Below are 21,252 nucleotides of genomic sequence, written 5' to 3' on the forward strand. Positions count from 1 at the left end.
TTCAAACAAGACTTTAGCATCAACTATTTACATTGAAGCATCACCCATTTACAAACATTATCCGGAATAACATAATTTTCTAACTAAACAACGATTCTGAGACATAGAAGCTGGCAACAGAAGAAACAACATGCTTGACTTCTTAAGGCAACTTCTGTTGCTCAGTTGCACACACAGAAAACACAAATAACACCTAGCTGGTTCAGTTATCCTTTCATTCTGTCAAAGATCCAGAAGAAACTGAGCTGGTTCAGCTTTTGCGGCATATCCAAACTTCCAAGTACTGTACTTTCTATATGCTCCAGTGAGTTTCCCAGTTCCAGCCTTCTGATGGCAAGTAACCATCAATTTGGAGCATTCTCTATTAGCACATATGAACATCATTTCATTGTTAATGGATTAGATTGAATTTCCACAAATAATGTGTCCCAAACTAAGAAAGTTCAAGACAAAAAAGCTAGCAAAAACAACTCACAGAAGCTGATCTTCTGAGTAGTTAGTATACCACTCAATAGTTCTGCTCCATTGCTTGAAGCAGTAAAGGCTACATTGAGCTGTGTAAACTGCTGCAGCAGCTAGCAAAGACGGTGGGAACTTGAGCATTTCGTACTCCACTAGGCATAGCTCAATGATAAAGAAGGATAGGAGCTCGAGCTGATTCAGTTTCATGGGTGGAAATCTAACTTATAAGTATCAATTTTGACCCAAAAAAAATCTAATTTAAATCAAGATGATTCTATGACATTGGATTTTGACCTTTTTGTCAGATTGAGCTGCCTTAAGGAATCTCCTCATAAACACATATGGGGTAGGCACAGACAACTTAAATTGTAATGTGTTCACCATAAATCTCTCCTATAAGTGAGGGAAATCATTAAATTTAATATAATAGTGAAAGGGAGGAAAGGAAACTAGTGAGAATCAATTAAGGATATTACCATTTCAAGAACTTCTTCTCTTGTATAGGCCTTGTCTGATATCATAACAAGATCCTCTACTATAGGGACAGAAACTTCCTCATATTTGCAAGCTAATAGCATGGCTGTCAGCCCAACCAATTGAAGCTTCTTTCTGAGAACTGTTTGATGCTCTAAGAACCTGTCTATAAGGTTGACAGTGAGGAATAAGGTCTCGTCCATAAGCTCAAATTTGCAGTGAACCTGTTAATACAACCAATTTCATTAGTCAAATTTCAAGTACAAGTTTTCAGCGTCACTCAGATGTACCTACAACTGCCTTAAATCAATAAAAAGTAATCCCTTTCCGAAAGGGTCTGGCTGAAAAGAACATGAATATGAATTCCAAATGCTATGCAGATCAAATGTAATTTTTTTTATTTCTACATGATGACCAAAGTACATCCTCAGTATCTCCCTTCACAGAAGCAAATCGGTTTAGAATCATTTACCTCGATAAGCCAGTCAATGAGGATAGCCCTCATTTTCTTGTTGATGTCGAATTGATGAGCCATGTAATTTGGAGAAACACAGCTAGAATTCTGCATGATTGTTTAGAGAATCAACTATGGATGATCTAACAATTAGCTACATTCTTATGGCATATAATAACTCTCATAAGTAGCTAAACCTCAAGAATGCACGTCTTTGCAAAACACAAGTGATTGGCATGATGACAACAAATAAAGGGAACTTCAACAGAATAAATGGATCCACTTTATAGCAAAGTATACAGTACACCTCAATATTTGAATGTGAGGGAGTGACTAAAGCTACAAGCCTACAACAGATTCATGGGTTTAAGTCATCCCATAAAACAAGTAGGTGCTTTCATATTCATACTTTTTAATGTCCACAAAATCTTCGTTATTAAGCAAATGCTTAAAAGATTTTACATCATTTAATGACCCGCAATAATCAAAATAGGAACTTTCTTAAGTTCTGTTGTTTGGTTGAAAATTTTCAATTTACGACTTGATGCAGAAAATGCTGTCCACCTAATGTTGGTGCTAACATATTTACAACCTCATACCTCTCAATCACATCATATTGTACATCGCACAATCTTTTCTATTTCCAACCCGCAAGAAGAGTGCACTTCTTTTTCAGAAACAAAACTTGTATAATTGATATCTAAGTCTATGATTAATCATTGATCATTAATTCAGAATGTAGTAGTAATACTACTAGTATAATCAAATAATTTGAACAATTAGCCAAAAGAATTGAACATATTAGTAGTGTAAAGTGTAAATTATTTGAACTCCAATCAACACTTGTTCAATTTGTGTGTTTCGATAGCAAATAAACTTGCCTCAGTTTCCCTGTAGTAAGCAGTTATATCATCTATGTACTCAACAACCGCAAGTGGATCTTTCAGATCACTGCTGTCGATATCAATAACTGGTTCCTCCACATCTTCCATCTCAATCTCTTCCTACAGTAATTCAATGTAAAGTTATAATGATGCTGCTTGGCCAAAAATATACCTTCAATCCATTTCAACAAAAAAGATATGAGGATTACTATATACACATACCATTCGATCAATTTCATCTAGCATGGCTTCAGTGTGCTTCACAAACATCGGAACTTGACCATCACTAGCATCATCATACTCCACCACATCTATTATTGTACAATCTTCCAAGCTAGTTGGATTTGGAGCCAATGAGGTTACTTTCTTAGCTTCCTAATAGGACAATCAATCTATTAAATACCAATTCAAAATATTTTTTTATAAGTAAAGAGAAATAAAGTTAATTAAAACATCATCTTATACAGATATTTCTCCATGGCAGTGTTGGACCATTTGTGCTGCGAACTTCCTAAACAAACATCAAAAAATAAAATTCAATATTTATGAGAAATATTTCACACTGTAGAAAGCATATCCAATGAAACTGTTAGTTCTAAATTCTAACCTTGTAATTGGTTTGTCATACATCACATTTTTCCTAATGATAGGCATAAAGGTTTAAAAAGAATGAGAAGATTTTACCCTTTGAATTCTGCATTGTTTGCCATATAAGACTTTAAGCTAGCTCCAACGATATTCTGATTGATGTTACTTAAAGCCTCTCGATGAGTATATCCCATTTCCCTCATGAACTTGGCACCCTCCATTCCAACACCTTCTTTAAAATTTGAAAGAAGAAAAAAAAATATGGGAGATGATAAATTTTAAATTCCAAGTTTCTAACCACACACTTCAAGATAAATTTTTTAAAATGAGTTGATTGGTCCAAACTACAAACAAGAATTACAAGAAACCTTCAATTTTTACCTTCATGAAAACTTGAGTGGCTAATGAGACTTGGATAGTTCTCCTTCGATTCATCCATTTTAATCACCTTCAAGATTAACCCACAAAAGAGAACTAAACCCAATTAAAAAAGCACTAAAACCCCATTATCTAAATTATCAAGAACAAGAAAAAAGAAGAGCAAAAAATCCAAAATACCATAAATATATATTTATTTTTACAAAATAAAACAAGCCCACCAACCTTCAAGAAGAAAGTTCCTTAATTTTTCACAAGAGAGAGAGAGAGTGAACCCAACAATTGAAGGGTGTCAGTGTGTGCGTATGTATGAATAGATGAAAAGCGAAATTGAGATTTTTCCACAGACACACATGTCACCTCTTTTTTGAAAATAACGGCTACTGTAAACTGGCCGTTGGATCTAATTATCTAAATAAACAATGAAGGGTCGCAATTGTTTTGAGTCTAACGGTAACGTTGCTTTGTTTCGAATATTTTTGTGGCCCAGAAATTAAAGAAAAGTAAAAGGACATTCGATTTCGGCAATGTGGGGTTGGGCTTGAAATTAAAGCCCATCAAGGCCATGCCGGTACGCTCTACAGCACTGAGAAAAAGGTGAGCGTTCCTGGAAGCTTCTTTGGTTGTCACATGGTTCACTGTAGTACTGTAATGTATTTCCCTTGTCAGAGAAGAACATGATAAAACTCATAATTATGTTACTTATGTTTTTTTTTTTTTTTTTACAAAAAAACTTAATTACAATGGGATTTAATTAGTTCAATTAATTAAGGTTATTGTTGTCAAATAAGTAATTTGAATCTAATCCGACCCAAAAAGAGAGAGAAGAAGAATTAATCTGTTAATATATTGATTTGATAATAAAGAATAATTATTTTGAAGTAAAAATCACAAATGTTAATGTATTAATATTTGAAAATGCTAAAGGCTTTGTAGTTGAATTGACACCTTCCTATATACAAAGTGCTTGGAAGTATAAGGGGAAAAGGGTTCGAGCTGCAACGTTAACAGCATGTTGTAATTATCTCTAAAAAAAAGAAATATATTTGAAAAGAAAGTACAACTAAATTATACTCATTGCTAAAACCGCTAATAATTTTACTATAGAAGGTCTATAATTTGATGTGGTTGGTGATACATCCATGAAATAAAATTTTATAAAAAATTTAATGAACAATGTTAAAATTGTTAAATGGATACGTTTTATATATGTAAATTTTGTGATTGATGTATAATAGATGTAGCATAATTGTGCATCCAAGTAAAAAATATATTACTCTAATTATAATCTGTAATTTTAGCAAATTATGAAAAGATTGTGAAAGATGATAAAATTGTGATGTGTGTATACGTGTGAGATGTTACTCAAGTCTTAAGTCAAACGTACTAAAAAAATTAATGTTAATCTAGGGATGGATTAACTCTTTTCCTATTCTTTCTAGCCTCTCCCACGTTATAGCAACTTGCCACCCTTGTCATTATTTTCTGATGGAACTTTGGGAAAGATCATTCATATTTTTTTATCTTGTAGAAAAAGAAAAGGGAATATTTTTGTCAAATAAAATCAAAAGGCCGCTGTCAAGAACAAGAAAAGCAATTTGTAATTCTAATATTAACACTAAATAATAAGAGTATAAGACAGTAATTTAATGGCTTGTCTGGTTTGTTGGCATGCCGTCACTTTATTCTTTTCTTTTCTTTTTCGGAAAAATCAATAAAAACCTTCCCCTTATTACTTGGTCCTTCTTCAAATAATAATAATAATAATAATATTAATTGGTCCTTCCTAATTGTATTGCTTAGCCAAACAAAAAAACACAATAATTCAGTTTTTTAATTATAAATTTGAAAACTACATTAATTAATTAATATATGCATGCCAAAATTGAAATTTATTTTCTATAATTTTCTTTGAAAATCCAAAATTAACATACTATAAAACATATCTTGCGGATGTTAGTAAACCTCTTTTATTTTCTTTTTGGATGAGTTAGCTAACTTGATTACTAAGATTTTATTGGGATTGAAATCCCATCTATATCAAGAAATGGACTAGTATCATCATGTAGCTCATAGATTCAACAATATATTAGTAAAAAGATACTATAAAATAAAATAGAACCCTTTCTTCATTCTTTGTTTGCTAGTCAAAAAGGTAATGAAGTGGTGGAAGATAATAGGAAGCTAATGGAGCTTGGTGGATTCATGCATTGCGCACCGAATGGACACATTATGGACTTGACCTAGTAAACAAATTCATTTGAGTTGTAAGTCATTTATCTGTTTGTTTTTTTTCTTCTTTCATTGCTGGCCCAACAAAGACTTCAATTACATATGTAATGCTTTATGCTTGCCTTGCCTCTGAGTCATCAAGGTCAAGGTCAAGGCCAGCCGCTTGGACGGTGCATGTGAAAAAACTATGTCATGCAAGCATTGGCATTAGTTCGTACAAAAAATTATTGTGATATACTTACTTTTTAAAAATATCTTAAATAAGATTATCTATTATACATTTCATTTAATTAAAATATCAATTTTTTTAAAAATTTTTTAGTTGTTTCTCTTTCTTCACATACAACAACAATCACCTACTAAATAAATAATATCAGTTTAAATTTATGTGATTACTGTAGTGAATTAGTAAATTTAAACTTGATGTGGGTCATTTTTAGACAAAAATATGTAAATTTTACACATTTTTTTTTAATTATACACCTACTGCTGGGAATGCTATCCTTTCTCAAACATGTCGGTTATAGATATGAAAATCTCACAACACGTATATAGTGGTTACATGATATAACCACTCTTGCATATGATTAAGTGTTTCACGGTAGTTTGTTTTGATGTTGACTTAATAAGATGCAAATTATCTTTATCTTTTAATTTTGATGAGGTGTGACTGCCGAGATATATGGTAATCATTGTAAAATGTAAATCTTTTGCACTTTCATCATTGTTTCACGAAGTTATTATTATTTTAATGAGAAAGATAATAAAGAGTCTATAATCTTTTTGTAATTCCACTTATTACTTTTTTTTAATGAAAATCCACTTATTATTTAATTTAAAAAAGAAAGATTGTATTAACAGATTTTCATCAATTAAAAGATGTTTTAATATTTTATACTGTAAGTGTTAAAATTCTTTGACAATCAATAATTTCGAAGAAAAAATATCTTATATAATCTTCTCGTAGTCTCATTAGATATAAGTCTTAACATATAAGACAGATAAGCTTTGAAGAAGCACTACATACGACGAGAACACAAGATAATTTTTCTTAACCTAATCCCTAGCTACATTTGCAAGACTCTAACAACCAATAGAGCATAACTTTGAATCGATGAAAACAGAGGCTCCACCCTAGATTTCTTGTCCCAAAAATGATACAAGAACCTATAAAAGTAGAAGAAAGATAAGAAAAAGGGACCCATACCCCCACAATCAAAGGAAGAACCAAGAAGGGACTAGGAAGCTTTAAAAAAAAAAATCAAACCAAAATAAATAAAAAGAAAAACAAAAGCAAAGAGTGGGTGGGACCTTGTAGTACAACACCAAACATAGATGATAGAACAATGAAACAGTGCAGCACGTGAAGACGCGTTAAGATTTGTCAAACAAAGTTTAAGGAAAACCGCGTGAAACGGAAACCGTCCCTATGTAAAACATACTAACTGTTTTTCAAACACTATTCTATATTTAGTAAACACAATACCCGCCAAACTTATTATCCATAAAAATATAAAAAATTCCTAATTATGCAACCCAGCTGAGAAAATGACACCATTTTTATCAATGGCCTTTTAAAATTGCCCCCACCAATTTTTTTTTTTGCTTTTCTTGGGAAAGTCACAATCTTTCCGGGAAAATCAAAGATATTTGCTAATACCCCTTTTAAGAACTTCAGCTAGTTGTCTGGTTGGTCGGTAGTGAGAGAATTTGAGAAAAATGGACAGCCAGATGGTGATGGAGGGAGGGAATAATGCTCTTGTTTCTGTATCATCTAGTGGTGGTGATGAAAGTGATGTGGTTAAGGAGTTGATGGAGGTGATTGAGAGCGTTGGATTGTATAGTGGGTACAGGAAAACACAGAGGAAGGAGTGCTTGAGTTTGGTTAGGAGGTTGAAGCTTTTGGTGCCTTTTTTAGAGGAGTTAAGGGAGCTTGGCACATCGGTTTCTGGTGAAGCTGTGAATTGTTTGGATAATTTGAGGAAAGCACTTGTTTTGGCAATGAAATTGCTGAAGCATTGCAACTATGGAAGCAAGATTTATCTGGTCAGTTTGCTCTCTCTCTCTCTCTCTCTCTCTTTGTTTGTCTTTTTGTCTTTTCCAATTTGTCAAGTGGGTTGTATTTTTATCTGAGTTTAATTTAACTTTGGCCGTATTGATGAATCTTAATTAGGCATTGGAAAGTGAGGCAGTTATGAGCAGATTTCTTGGTGTTTATGACAAATTACATCAGGCTTTGGATGGTATGCCTTACGATGAGCTCGGGATCTCAGTCGAAGTGAAAGAGCAAGTAATTCCTCTCATTCATTTCCCATCATTTCTAGTTTTTTTGGTTCCTTCCCACATGTATTTTAGGGCCTACATTATCGATGATGAGGTGAGATATACTTCTTGATTAGAAGTATATTATCAGTTTGCCACAATGTGGCCATCTTTAGCTCTTATTAACGATCTATAACAGTCCTATCTTCTCTCTCTCTTAAAAAAATAAATCTATCACAGTATATGTCATATCTGCTTGCCTTAAACAAAGTTAGGAGTTGAGGTACTTACTTTAAGCATCTTTACTTATGATGGCGATCTACTGAGTAGGAAGCTATGAAGTTTAAGTATGATCCCATTGACTTAAATTGACTAGATAATAAGTACTATAATTCAAGTTTGCTTCTTATAGCTCATAGATAATGTAGTACTAAGAATTTTTCTTTCAAGACTTGGTTGATCAATAAATCATTTTGTTTGAATCAACCTAATGATTACATGCCAGTTTGGTTGAGATCCTGCTGCTTAATTAGATAGGAATGGGATACCATTTAGAATATAATTCTTAAAAAGTGTAAAAAGTTTTGTGGGCTTATTGTAGAATATTCTGTTTAAATTTGACGAACTGAATATTGTTTGCATGTGTTTGTTGGTGTGTCTGTGTGAAGATTACATTAACTACCAGTCTACCATGAAAAGATCGAGACTCATTTGTCTCTGAATCTCTGATAATAAAAAAAACGTGTATATGATTTAGAATATACATATAGGATTTGTTTTGCATGTGAATGAATATTTGGTGGTTGAACTTGAATCACGTGAAAGTTCTTGGAGAAAAGTCGTCTATAGTTTCCTTGTAGCAGAAATAATTGAAAAACTTTTTATTTTTATTATTATTATTTTTTCCTGGGTGTTTCCAGTCCTCCTGTCTTACACATATTGGGTAAGTACTGGGAAAAATCCTTTCCTAGGAGAGGACCTCATGGGTCACAAAAGGCATGGGGAACCATTAGACCAACCTTAGGGTAAAACCTTTCTCAGTTGGTTGCTTAATAATTTTAGTAGAGTAGAATAATATTAGTAGAAGTAATAAAAAAAAGACTGTCAATTAAGGAAGTAACAAAAAGTATGACATCAAATAGAATAGAATGGAGGAAAAAAATACATGTAACGGACCCTAACTAATTTGTTGAGGATCCATAGCCAACCCCAAAGTTTTGGTACTAAGGCTTTGTGGTTGTTGTTGCTTAATAATTTCAGAACCATTCCTCATTTTTGCATTATTTATGTGCTCTAGGTTGAGCTAATGCGTATGCAACTTAAAAGAGCGAAGAAACGAACAGATACAATAGACATGGAGCTAGCAATGGACATGATGGTTGTATTCTCTAATATGAATGACACGAATGCAGACAGAGCAATACTAGAAAGACTAGCTATCAAGTTGGAACTACGAACTGTTACAGACTTGAATCAGGAGACATTGGCTGTTCAAAAACTAGTTAAAAAGAGAGGTGGGCACAATGCTGAGAACATCCAGCAAGTCGTAGATCTTTTGGGGAAAATAAAACAAATTTCAGGGCTAGAAGAGACAACTGCACTTGATGGTCCTGTTAAATCTAAAATTCTTCAGAGGTGTCAGTCCTCATTAGTCCCTCATGAATTCCTCTGTCCAATTACTCTAGAGATCATGACGGATCCAGTTATTGTGTCTACTGGACAGGTAATCTTACGTTGATGATATGCATAACAATACTTAAAAGTGGAAATCATTATTAATCACAAAGTAATGCTGCGGTACTAGCTATTTTAATTTCTGATATGTAGTTTAATAGATCATATGTAAAACTGATCACTGGATAGTAGTAGTTCTTGGATATGAGTTCTTGACATGTTTCATCAAGAGTAGACAAAATTGCCTGATAGCAAACTATAGTTTTATTACCCAAAAAAAAAAAAAAAAAAACTATAGTTTTAGGTATTGCAATTTTTATCCCTTATGTTAAAAAGTGTTAAAAGTGTTCTCTTATAGTACAACATTACTATATATGAATACACTCTGGAACCAGTTTTTGTTATACATTTGAGCAAAACTTAATGTAGAGGCAAAACTTAAGCTAGATGCCAATCATGCATGCTCTGGAACTGAGACAGTTTTCCTTCTGTTTTGAAGACATATGAAAGAGAAAGCATACAGAAATGGCTGGATTCTAATCATAGGACCTGTCCAAAGACTGGACAAATTTTACTTCATTTGTCACTAGCACCAAATGTTGCTCTCAAGAACCTTATTCGGCAATGGTGTGAGAAGAATAATATTGAGCTGCCCAAGAAAGATCCTTACATTGGCCCTGATGGCTCTTCTACTGAGCTCATAAAGGAAATCTCTTTCCTGGTTGAAAATCTATCGTCTTGTCAGTTGGATGTGCAAAGAGAGGCCGTTTTGAAGATCCGTATGCTCTCCAAAGAGAGCCCCAACAACAGAATTTTGATTGCCAATTGTGGTGGAATCCCCCCTTTGGTTCAGCTCCTTTACCACCCGAATTCCAAGGTTCAAGAACACACCGTGACAGCTCTTTTGAACTTGTCGATTGATGAAGCAAATAAAAGACTCATAGCAAGAGAAGGAGCTGTTCCTGCTATAATCCAAATTCTGCAGAATGGAACAGATGAGGCCAGAGAAAATTCTGCTGCAGCCTTGTTTAGCTTGTGCACACTTGATGACAACAAAGTATTGGTGGGCACATTGAATGGAATCCCTCCCTTGGTAGAACTTTTGCAACATGGAACAGTCAGAGGTAAAAAGGATGCTGCTACGGCACTATTTAATCTGTCTTTAAACCAAGCTAACAAGTCCAGGGCCATTCAGGCAGGTATCATACCCCCATTGCTCCAAGTGATTGAGGATAAGAACTTGGGCATGATTGATGAAGCCCTCTCAATCTTGTTACTCCTTGCATCACATCCAGAGGGCCAAAATGAGATTGGAAAGCTATCTTTTGTTGAAACACTAGTTGAAATCATTAGACATGGTACACCCAAGAACAAGGAATGTGCTACGTCTGTTCTGCTAGAGTTGGGGTTGAATAATTCTTCTTTGGTTTTGGCTGCACTTCAGTATGGTGTGTATGAGCATTTGGTAGAGATTGCAAGAAATGGAACCAATAGAGCTCAAAGAAAAGCAAATTCCCTTTTGAATCACATGAGCAAGTGTGAACACCTCCCCTGAAATTTCAACAAGTTCTTCTTGATTGGCACCTAGCTACATCAATATGGGAAGTATACATCGAATTTCAGTTTGTGCTTTCTTTTTTGTGATTTTATGCCTTGTCTTCAAACCTTTTTAAGAATAGTAAATTTTTGTCTCTGTAGTCTGTACATAGTTTAGATCTGACTATGTTACAAGTGAACAAATTTTTGTATAAGGATTTTTAGTTTTAAGGTGAGTTTGGACTTTACTTATCAAGAAAGAAAAAGAAAAAAATAAAAAGAAAAACATACAAATCGTGGTCTTGTGAAAACCACATGTTTGACCCTTTTCTATTCTCTCTTTCTTATATGACTTTATTAATTTTGAACAAAAACATGTAGGGCATCCAATTTCAGTAGGTATGTCCCTTGGCCAAATAATAGCCTGTCATTTTTGTCAATTGACCAATCACATGTTTATACAGCCTAATCACAGAAGATTTTATTTGTGTTGTACAATCATTCATCCATTTCCATGGCGTGGAAATATATAGGCCCCCAAACCTATTAATTTGTTCACAATTTCCTTAATATTTTAAATGCATTTTTTAGCAAAACAATGAAACACATAGATGATCCTGCCAATATTCATTAATTACGCATATAATCATCATATAATATAATATATGTAACTATATATAAATATATATTTTTTCTAAAATCAGTCTCCTAGTTTTAAAACTAGTTTTTCTCCACAAAAAAAAAAAAATATATATATATATATATATATAAAAACTAGTTTCACCCTTATTTATTATATTCTCTTTCAAGCAAATTGAAAAATATATTATTTTTTCAAACCATAGACATCGAATACTACAACAAATATTATTATTAATAATATGCTATTTCTTTTGTTAATATTTATATATTAAAAAAATCTTATTGCGCTATCACTTGAATCCCTTAGGGTATCTCCAACAGTTTCTCCATATTTTTGTATTGTTTGGACAATGAACAGTGACATTTAATTTTTACCCACTTACTTTTTCAAATACGTCTTTCAACAGATTCTCTATCTTTTCTCTATCTCATTTAAATATTATTTTCTCTTTCATTATTTATTCATTTTTTAACAACTGTATTTTTCAATGAGAAGTGTTATGTTTACAACATTTTTCGCAATATTTTCACAACAAAATTTATGTAGAAAGTTGTTACTAGTTCTAATTTGAACCCACCACTGAAATTATTTTTTTACTCACCAATATTAACTAATAACAATCTGTTACTTAAAATTTATTGTGAAAATATTGTGGTAGCATTTCTCAATTAGGATTTTTTATTCTTTATATTATTTTTCCTTTCTTTCATTTCATTTCTTCTTTTTCTTGTTTTTCTCCTCCACGTGTCCAATGTCCTATCTCTATCCCCCCTTCTTTTATTTATTTTTTTTCTCCCTCGTTCAAGAACATTCCAGCGAGCTCTCCTTCTCTCTTTTTTTCTCCAGTTCTCTCTTCTTTTTTTACTTAATTCTAGAACATTCACTAACTCTCTCTGCGATAAAAAAAGAAAGAAAAGAGGTATAAAGAGAAAGAACAAGAGAGATGGGTCATTGTGCCGTCGTTCATCTTCGTCCCCAACGTAGTCCAGATGGGTCAGATGGCTTCTGCCTTCTTCTTTTTTTCTTTTTCTTTTTTTGATTTTATTGTTATGATTTGATTAATTTTAAAATTGTGTGTTTTGAATTTGTATTATGATAATCTGATTATTCTTGAGTTTAGAGATGTTTGAGAGAAAGATTGTTGTGTTTGTAGCTATGAGAAGAGAGAGAAAGAATTTTTTTATTATTATTGAGATGTATGAATTTTTTAAGTAGAAAAATTCATTTGGAGTTGCTACAGTATTCTCTATATCTAGAGAACACTGTAGCAACTTCAAAAAATATTTGGAAAAGTTTTGCATTTAGAGAATCTGTTGGAGTGTGAACAGTGAGGTTTTCTCTCCAAAAAATAGATATAGCTAATCTATTGGAGATGCTCTTAATCCTTAAGATTTGATACATTTTTTTTTAGTGCTCAAAGAATTATAAAACTAATACAATCATTCTAAAATCTTATGATAAGACTATAAAATGACTAATTTGATAAGTTTATAATTTTTTTTTTGTTCTAAAAAAGAAAACTCCAAATTTCAGTAACTAAAATAAAACTCTATCCAAATTATAGGGAGCAATATTATATTTTAAAAGAAAAGCCATACCTCCCTTAAATGCAGCCGTCAAGTGTATATTACCAATTGAGTGAGAATTGGGCCCAATGTTTAATTGTATTGGACCCAATCCAAGTTCTTATTTATTTTAGTCCACCGACCAAATATACTTTGTTATTTAACAATATCTTACCCTTTGATCCACCAATTAATATTGTCTCTCCACTGTTCGATCCAACAATACTTGTACAAAAAATCTAATGCCACAAACTTAATTACATTTGCCACAATTTTTCCACATGGTTGATTGTGAGTAATGGGAGAAAATGTAATAGTTTATTATATAAATAAAAGTGACATGCAACCAATCACAATTTGCCACGTAGTCTATATAAATAAGAGTAGTGTTAAAAAATAACTTTATGTCAAATCATTTTGCTTTATGTCAGGTTGTTTACTAGTTTTATAAGGTCTAGAGCCAATGAAGTTAATTTTTTGAATTTCATTTGTCATTTCAATAATATTTTTAGTTCCCTCTTTAATTCACACAATTTTTATATTAAGTAAACCCCACAATAAATTATCCTTAATGTGCACCAGTGTCTGTTAACATTTACTTATAAATGCTTATCAAAAAAAACATTTACTTCTAAATAAAAGTGACACTTAACTACCACATTTATCCTACGAGTGATTATGAGTGGTAGAGAAAAAAGAAATAGTCTATATTAAAGTGACATGTAATAGATTACATATTGTTGCTAAAGTTTGTGTCAATATAACAACTCATACTCAAGGCATATCCTCCTTTCTATCAAAAAAAAAAAAAAAAAAAAAAATCCTATCATCAAACGCTGCTCAATCATCACATACATGATGAAAGTTCTCCACCGTCTGATCAAACTGATTTGCCCATAGAACAGAATATGCCAACCAAATCGTACAGAATCTCAACCCAATCTCTCGCTCTCATCGGGCACACAAACCCACGTATTAATAAATCAATTTAATATTATTAAAATCTCTTTATCCCTTTTTCTGAAGAAATTATTAATTACATCCGCTGATGTAGTCCTTCTTAACGAATTAAATTGTGTCATCTACGTAAATATATAAGAAATAATATGTCTAAAATATTTTACAATATTTTTACAACAAATCTTAAGTGGTAGGTTATTATTGGTTGTTATTGTTGGGACAAAAAAATAATTTTAGCGTTAGGTTCAAATTTGAACCAATAACAACTGATTACCTATGATTTGTTGTGAAAATATTGTAAAAATATTATCGACGTAATGTCTCTCATAAATGTATATATAAACTTCTTAATTAGTACAAAAAAATAAAAAAATCAAATAATATCATATTTACATAAATAACAGAATTTTATTAATCGAGATGTGTGCTCTTTATGGACCTAATACCCATTCCCCCCCCCCCCCCCCCCCCCCCTCTACCCATTCATTCCCAAATCTTCTCCTATCTTTTAGTTTTGGTGATTTATTTTAATATTTTTATTTTTATAAATTTTGTTCAAAAATAGAATAAAATTATCTCTTATATAAAAAATAAAAATAAATAAATAAAAATTGATTCTAATAATAATAGTCTTTACTTTCATTCTCTTATTTCTAAAAAGTGAAAACACAAAACGCAAAACACGAAACACAAAAAACGCGAGACCCGCATAGCTTTGGCATAGAGGCACAAGTTAACAACGATTTGGGAGAAATTCTCAATCTTTTCAATTTTCAACTTGGTTTTTGATTTTTAGGGTTAGGGTTTTCGATTTTTTTTTTAAATTTTTTCGATTTCGATTCGAATTTTCGATCGAGAAATTATGGGTGCCGAGGGCGATTCGAGCGAGGCGAGAGTGAGTGTTGGTGGTGGTGGTGGCGAAGAAGAACAAAGAGAAGAGGTTGTAATCAATATCAGGTGCTCGAATGGTACGAAATTCACGGTGAGGACGAGCCTCGATTCTTCGATTAGTGCATTCAAGGCGGCTTTGGCTCAAAGTTGCGATGTACCAGCTGATCAGCAGAGGTTGATTTACAAAGGTCGCATCTTGAAGGATGACCAAACCCTAGAAAGCTATGGTACTTTCTCCCTCTCTCTCTCTCTCTCTCAAAGTTGCGCCCTTTTTGCTATACTAATATTTGGGTTTTGTTATTATTCGATGCAATTGTGATTTTATTGTTTAAATTTTTTATCTTAACGTTTATGGTGAAATATATATGAGCTTAATTTGTTGTGAAAAATGAAAATTTTCTATTTAATTTGATTGAAATTTTAATGTTTTTGATAGTGAATGCAAAGCAATGGTACTTTGTCTCAATTCCTTGATATGGGTTTAGTTATATTAGATGAAATTGCCATTTTTTTTTTTTTGTGGTTTAAAATTTGGTCCTTTAATTTGTCTTTGTGTGTGAATTTTGAATTTAATTTGATTATAAGATTTAATTTTTGTGATAGTGCATGTGATTGATTATTTTTTGGATAATGAATGCAATCAATTAAGGAGGTAATGGAGAGTATGATTTCGGATAGAATAGAATGGCAGAAATGAACTTATGTGGCTGGTCCTGATTAGTTTGTTGAGTATCCATAGCCGACCCCAATTTTTGGGACTGACTCTTGGTTGCTCATGTTCTTGTAATCGATTCAGATTCTGTATTGGAGATGGGTGTTGAATTTCAGTTATTGGTTTGTCTGTTGAATGTCTTTGATGATAGGAATGTGAGTTTGTTGGGATTTTTGCTGCTTTTTTTTTTGGGGGGGTGGGGGAGGGATTATACATGTCTTTGTGAAACCCTTGGACCTTTTGAAGTTTATTAAACTGTGGTTTTAATTCGATGCAATCAATTGTGTTCTACCATAGGGAAGGGTTGCAAATTGTCTGGCATGTTTTGATGACGTGCAACTAACCTGAATGAAGTTCTCCTATGTCATAAAAAAGTAAAGAAATATATATATATATATATATATATATATATATATATATATATATATATATATTTGCCTAGATAATTGAGTCATAGAAATAGCATTGTTCTGGTGAGGAAACTTAACAGTCATGTCATGTTGAAGTCAGATGGTACCAATTTTCTTATGGCGGCAGAATGAGAGGTGAAGTGACTATTGTTTGTGGTTGTACCATATTTTTTAATGTGGTTTTCATAATCAAATGAATTGGTTTTTCCATAGTAATCTATTGGAGTCCTATTTGTACTTTACAGGGAATCATTAGAACAGTTTGCAATATGCTTTATAGGGGTATTTCTTCATCAGAGATTGATTTTTTTTTTCCCCTCTTTTTGGGATACTTTCTTTGTTGAAGGTTTGCAGGCAGAACACACTGTTCACATGGTTCGTGGTTTTGCTTCAGCTGCGTCAACACCTGCTGCTACTGCTACTGCTACTGCTACTGCCACTGGTAATTCAGAAAGTACAAACAATACACCAGGTGTTACACGGGGTGTTGGTTCAAACGAAGCCGGGGGCTTGGGAAATGCTGGTCTTGGTGCATCTTTATTTGGTCTCAATGCTCTAGGAAGTGGAGGAGCACCTGGCTTGTTTGGACCTGGAATGCCAGAATTTGAACAAGTGCAGCAACAGCTGACTCAGAACCCAAATATGATGAGGGAAATAATGAACATGCCTGCCATTCAGAGCCTAATGAACAACCCTGAATTAATGCGCAGCTTGATTATGAGCAATCCTCAGATGCGTGATATCATTGACCGGAATCCAGAGCTTGCTCACGTGCTTAATGACCCTGGTATTCTCCGACAGACTATAGAAGCTGCAAGGAATCCTGAGCTCATGCGCGAAATGATGCGAAACACAGACAGGGCAATGAGCAACATAGAAGCTTCCCCTGAGGGATTTAACATGCTTAGACGCATGTATGAAAACGTTCAGGAACCATTTCTGAATGCTACAACAATGGGTGGAAACGCTGGAAATGATTTGGGTTCAAACCCATTTGCAGCACTGTTGGGGAACCAAGGTGGGACACAAGTGAGGGACGGGTCAAATAATCCTTCAACTACTGGTTCTGAAACCACTGCAGGGCTTACTTCTCCAAATACAAACCCACTTCCAAATCCTTGGAACAATACTGGCGGTAAGCTTTGCCCTTCTTTACTCTTTCAAAGCACTTATGGTCCAGCTTTGGTATCCACACACACACACACACACACACACACACATATATATAATAATGTATAAAGAAGACATAATTCCCTGAATAACTCTCATGCATGTCTTAACTATCTTGAGTCTTACTGTAGTTGGTATTAGTCTGGATATATAGATTAGAATTTCTTGCTTAGCGAAAATCATTGCTTTGACACACCCCCTCTTGTGATTTTATTAGAATTTGTTAATTTTAAATGCTGCTAATTATATTTCTCATGTCGTTTTATACAAAATGTTAGGAGGGACTCAGACAACAACTACAAGGCCAAATCCTGCTGGGGATGCAAGGGCACCTGGTGTTGCTGGTCTTGGAGGGCTTGGTCTCCCCGATATGGAACAAATGTTTAATGGTATCCCAGATTCTGCCCTACTCAATCAATTTATGCAAAATCCAGCTGTATCACAGATGATGCAAAGCTTGCTCTCCAATCCCCAATATATGAATCAGGTACTACGACTGGGAAAATTACCTTTAGCTCAATAAATTATTTTTTGTGAGTTGGGATCTTTCATGGGTTCAATAATCTTTGTCTTTTTTAGATTCTTAGTCTCAACCCTCAACTGCGTGGCATGGTTGATACAAATCCTCAATTAAGAGAAATGATGCAAAATCCAGATGTTCTACGTCAGTTAACTAACCCTGAGACAATGCAGGTATGACTTTGTACACATGGTCTCAATTTGTGTGTGGAGAAAGTAACTTACGTGCTTGAGTGCATGTCCATTTGAACTAGTTGATATTGACATTGAGTTTCAAGTCTTGTTAAGGTGGGAAAAAATCTTACATTTTACTTTTATAACATGATTTGGCCAGTGAGAATATTGTGGTTGATTGAATTTAGTGATCAAGCTTGTAACATTTTTACAAAGAAATTTAATTGTGATTCACACATGCTTGATGTTTCTTTGGCTCCTTTTTCTGTTTCCTCTTGCAGCAAATGCTAGCTTTACAGCAGTCACTTCTGTCTCAGCTCAATCAACGGCAATCAACCCAGTAAGTGCGGATGTGTCTTGCTTGATTAGTTTGCTTACTGCTAGGTTGTAATAAGATCATCTAGTTTGTGTGCCGGTGCAATTACCTGATGAGTTATCAGAGTTGTTTCCTAGGTTGTAATTGCTTGCTAGAAATTGAATGAATCAATATACATGGCAACTAGTTTGTGCCCCGTGATAATAAGCCTCTAAATGGGTATTATTTTTTGAATAATTCTTGTGAAAGACAAATTTTGGATATATGGCCATTTTATATTGATCATATTGCCACTACTCTATTTACATCACTATGGACTGATTCAATTTCTCCATTGCTTGTCAAACACACCATTGTTTAAAATACTTGGTGTAAAAGATTCATTATCCCTCAATTTTGATGAATTGTCACTTCTTTATCTTAATTATGGATTATAGTGCCAATGTCTCCTTGTCATGTCAAACATATCATCTGTGAAAGAGAAATACACCAAATGGTTTTTAACTTGTGTTGTTCATATAGATTCATTTCCATTTTGTTGACCAGCATTTATAAATTCAATTTGTTGACCCTTAATCATTTGCTGCTCGCTTGCAGGGATCAAGCTCAGACTGGTGGGAATACAGGTAGTTCACAAGACTATGATTTTAGAAATGAATATTCATTGTAATTATTCTTTTGTCTTACTTTCCCTTTCAATTAGATTCATTTGATTTGATGTTTGTTCATTACAGGAGCACCTAATGCTGCTGCATTGGAGTTGATGATGAACATGTTTGGTGGTCTTGGAGCTGGCAGCTTGAGTGTTCCAAATAACCCTGATGGTTAGAATTCTTAATTGATATCATTGTCACTTAATCCAGCTGTTAGGTTGCCACTGAATATGTCATTTGTTTTTGTAGTACCTCCGGAAGAACTGTACGCAACTCAGCTTTCACAGCTTCAAGAAATGGGTTTCTTTGATACTCAAGAGAATATCAGGGCACTGCGGGCTACGTCTGGGAATGTCCATGCTGCAGTAGAGCGACTTTTGGGGAATCCCGGGCAATAACTTCCTTAGGGTTTACATTTTTATATTTACTCGGGGAATTCTCATTTGGACATGTAAGAATAGTTAAATTTGGACCGGTGTCTTTTAAAGGCATACAATGTGCACAGACGAACATTTCATTTTGGGCGTGTTAATAAGCAAGGACACGCTGTGATAGAGCTTTCAGCTTGTGGGTATAATCACGTGCATTACCCGATTATTTTGGTGCCCTTTCTCTCATGTACATATATATTTTCTTTTTTCTTTTTTTTATTTTATGATACTATTCTTATAATATCTGCAATCTTTTGGATTTTATTTGTGTAATGCTCACAAAACCCACCTGTGTTTACATTGATGATTGAACTAGGAAAAAGGAAACAATTGTTGCAAAGAGATTGCTGTCTGTGTCTCATAAAGGTTAAATTTTTTCTCTGCTTGATGTCCCATAAAGGTTCAATTATCTCATAGAAATCCATCAATCAATCGGTTCTGCATAGGTTTTATGTTTAAATATGTTGAAAATTTCACTTGGAAACAAGGGGGAAGGGGAAAAAGATAAGAGATGATGGGGGGGTATTTAGTGGAAAACACCGATGGAGAATTTTAGCTCCTAATAGGAAATCATTATTAATCCAATCAATGGAATTTTAAGTCTACTTAATGTCTTTGTTTGGTGTAAATTTACGATTATCACGAGAAAAGAGTTTGTTGAGGATGGTAAGAAGATTGTGAGGAATGACTGAAAATATTAGGTTAAAACAGATGAGTGAGGCATGATAATTGAGGCAGGAGACAGATTCTAGATTGATTGGAACATCAATTTCAAAATTACACTTGCCTAAGAATAGGTGAACTAAAATTTAGTTTTTTTTTTTTTGGAGCAAAGAACTAAAATTTAGTTAGTCTCATTTGATTGGCCTTATCCTGTTGTGCTTAGCACATTTTTGCCAATTTGGAATGTTTTGCCCTAATGAGACCATAATTGGCTCTACTTATAAGTAGATATTTCGAGGAAATAAGGATGTTTTCTTCATGGATTTGGTGTAATAGGTCAAATCTTCCTAGTGAGGATCCTTATGATTTTCCTAATTTTATGAAATCCTGTCCTTTTATGTGTCTTGATTTCAACCCAAGATTAGTCTGGCATGCAAAGTCAGTACTTGTCTTTCCTAAGGTGTTAAGGGACTAAAATTGCCTTGGTCCAATTCAGTTAGTGCTTCTAAAATGTGAATTCCTAACCACTAATATATAGGTGATAGCAAGATGAATTTTTCCTTACTAGTGTTAAGCCTAATGAGGCATCAAGACGGGGTCTATGCCGCCTAGGCTAAGGCCTCAGGGTATCGGAACTTACCATTAAATTGTATTCAGCAGCAAAATGCACTAGACCCTCGGCTCCATTAGCACTGTTCAAGTAAGGCTGTGGAAATGTCTGCCATTTTATCAACCTCTCTTGCCCCTCATGCTAAGATCAACAATCCATGTTAAGTGGCTTAAGTCACCTAACGGGTTGGTTCAAATTAAATACTGAGGGATCTTCTGTGGGAAACCAAGGCCTTGCTAGTAGCGGGGGGATTATTTGTGATAACAATGGCAATTGTGTGAAGGGCTTTTCAAGGTCCATTGGCAGAGCAACTAGCATGCTTGCCTAAATTTGGGCCTTAAGATATGGCATTGGACAAGCTAGAGAACTAGGAATTACCCCATCTTTTTGGTGAAATTGGATGCACAAGAGCTTGTTTTGCTTTTAGCACTCACCTAATATACTGATTTAGAGTCATATACATATTGCAGGAATATCAACCAAGCTTTCCATAGCTGCGAAGTCAATTATCTAGAGAATCCAACAAGTGTGCTAATGCTTTTGCCAAGAGAGGGTGTTCTCAAATGAATGACTTTATTTTGTTTTGTTTGA

General features: G+C 33.8%; 3 protein-coding genes across 5 annotated transcripts; 2 read left to right on the forward strand and 1 right to left on the reverse strand.

Annotated features, from left to right (window-relative positions):
* Positions 1–3,582, reverse strand: LOC142642696 (G2/mitotic-specific cyclin-2-like). 3 transcript variants are annotated; one of them, XM_075817109.1, is made up of 11 exons: positions 3,466–3,582; positions 3,244–3,310; positions 2,959–3,091; positions 2,740–2,785; positions 2,497–2,649; positions 2,272–2,394; positions 1,409–1,498; positions 939–1,160; positions 757–855; positions 476–654; positions 1–361 (listed from the first exon to the last, which is right to left on the reverse strand). In XM_075817109.1, the coding sequence occupies exons 2-11, from the start codon at positions 3,299–3,301 to the stop codon at positions 223–225; spliced, it is 1,242 nt and encodes a 413-aa protein (XP_075673224.1). In that variant the 5' UTR covers positions 3,302–3,310; positions 3,466–3,582; the 3' UTR covers positions 1–222. The 3 variants fall into 3 exon arrangements, with proteins under 3 accessions (XP_075673224.1, XP_075673223.1, XP_075673221.1); XM_075817108.1 differs by having other exon boundaries at positions 2,959–3,094; XM_075817106.1 differs by lacking the exon at positions 3,466–3,582 and adding an exon at positions 3,421–3,439 and having other exon boundaries at positions 2,959–3,094.
* A 3,477-nt stretch (positions 3,583–7,059) lies between these two features.
* On the forward strand, positions 7,060–11,275 carry LOC142642226 (U-box domain-containing protein 15-like). Its single transcript, XM_075816564.1, has 4 exons — positions 7,060–7,518; positions 7,646–7,762; positions 9,032–9,457; positions 9,908–11,275. The coding sequence occupies exons 1-4, from the start codon at positions 7,192–7,194 to the stop codon at positions 10,961–10,963; spliced, it is 1,926 nt and encodes a 641-aa protein (XP_075672679.1). The 5' UTR covers positions 7,060–7,191; the 3' UTR covers positions 10,964–11,275.
* A 3,487-nt stretch (positions 11,276–14,762) lies between these two features.
* LOC142643285 (ubiquitin domain-containing protein DSK2b-like) lies at positions 14,763–19,563 on the forward strand. Its single transcript, XM_075817834.1, has 8 exons — positions 14,763–15,230; positions 16,472–17,260; positions 17,574–17,782; positions 17,875–17,988; positions 18,270–18,328; positions 18,902–18,930; positions 19,039–19,128; positions 19,207–19,563. The coding sequence occupies exons 1-8, from the start codon at positions 14,975–14,977 to the stop codon at positions 19,353–19,355; spliced, it is 1,695 nt and encodes a 564-aa protein (XP_075673949.1). The 5' UTR covers positions 14,763–14,974; the 3' UTR covers positions 19,356–19,563.
* The last annotated feature ends 1,689 nt before the right edge of the window (positions 19,564–21,252 follow it).

Source organism: Castanea sativa, chromosome 7 (assembly GCF_040712315.1).
Source record: "Castanea sativa cultivar Marrone di Chiusa Pesio chromosome 7, ASM4071231v1".
Taxonomy (NCBI): domain Eukaryota; kingdom Viridiplantae; phylum Streptophyta; class Magnoliopsida; order Fagales; family Fagaceae; genus Castanea; species Castanea sativa.

What these genes read in the sequence shown, in the direction of transcription:
- LOC142642696 (XM_075817106.1), bottom strand. An exon ending in AACAATGCAGAATTCAAAGG is followed by an intron (nt 2,786 to 2,958) that starts GTAAAATCTTCT and finishes ATGTTTGTTTAG; the next exon opens with GAAGTTCGCAGCACAAATGG. An exon ending in TAGATGAAATTGATCGAATG is followed by an intron (nt 2,395 to 2,496) that starts GTATGTGTATAT and finishes GAATTACTGTAG; the next exon opens with GAAGAGATTGAGATGGAAGA.
- LOC142642226 (XM_075816564.1), top strand. Translation starts at nt 7,192, where the DNA reads ATGGACAGCCAGATGGTGATGGAGGGAGGGAATAATGCTCTTGTTTCT. An exon ending in ATGGAAGCAAGATTTATCTG is followed by an intron (nt 7,519 to 7,645) that starts GTCAGTTTGCTC and finishes AATCTTAATTAG; the next exon opens with GCATTGGAAAGTGAGGCAGT. An exon ending in CAGTCGAAGTGAAAGAGCAA is followed by an intron (nt 7,763 to 9,031) that starts GTAATTCCTCTC and finishes TATGTGCTCTAG; the next exon opens with GTTGAGCTAATGCGTATGCA.
- LOC142643285 (XM_075817834.1), top strand. Translation starts at nt 14,975, where the DNA reads ATGGGTGCCGAGGGCGATTCGAGCGAGGCGAGAGTGAGTGTTGGTGGT. An exon ending in ATCCCCAATATATGAATCAG is followed by an intron (nt 17,783 to 17,874) that starts GTACTACGACTG and finishes TGTCTTTTTTAG; the next exon opens with ATTCTTAGTCTCAACCCTCA. An exon ending in TGTTCCAAATAACCCTGATG is followed by an intron (nt 19,129 to 19,206) that starts GTTAGAATTCTT and finishes TTGTTTTTGTAG; the next exon opens with TACCTCCGGAAGAACTGTAC.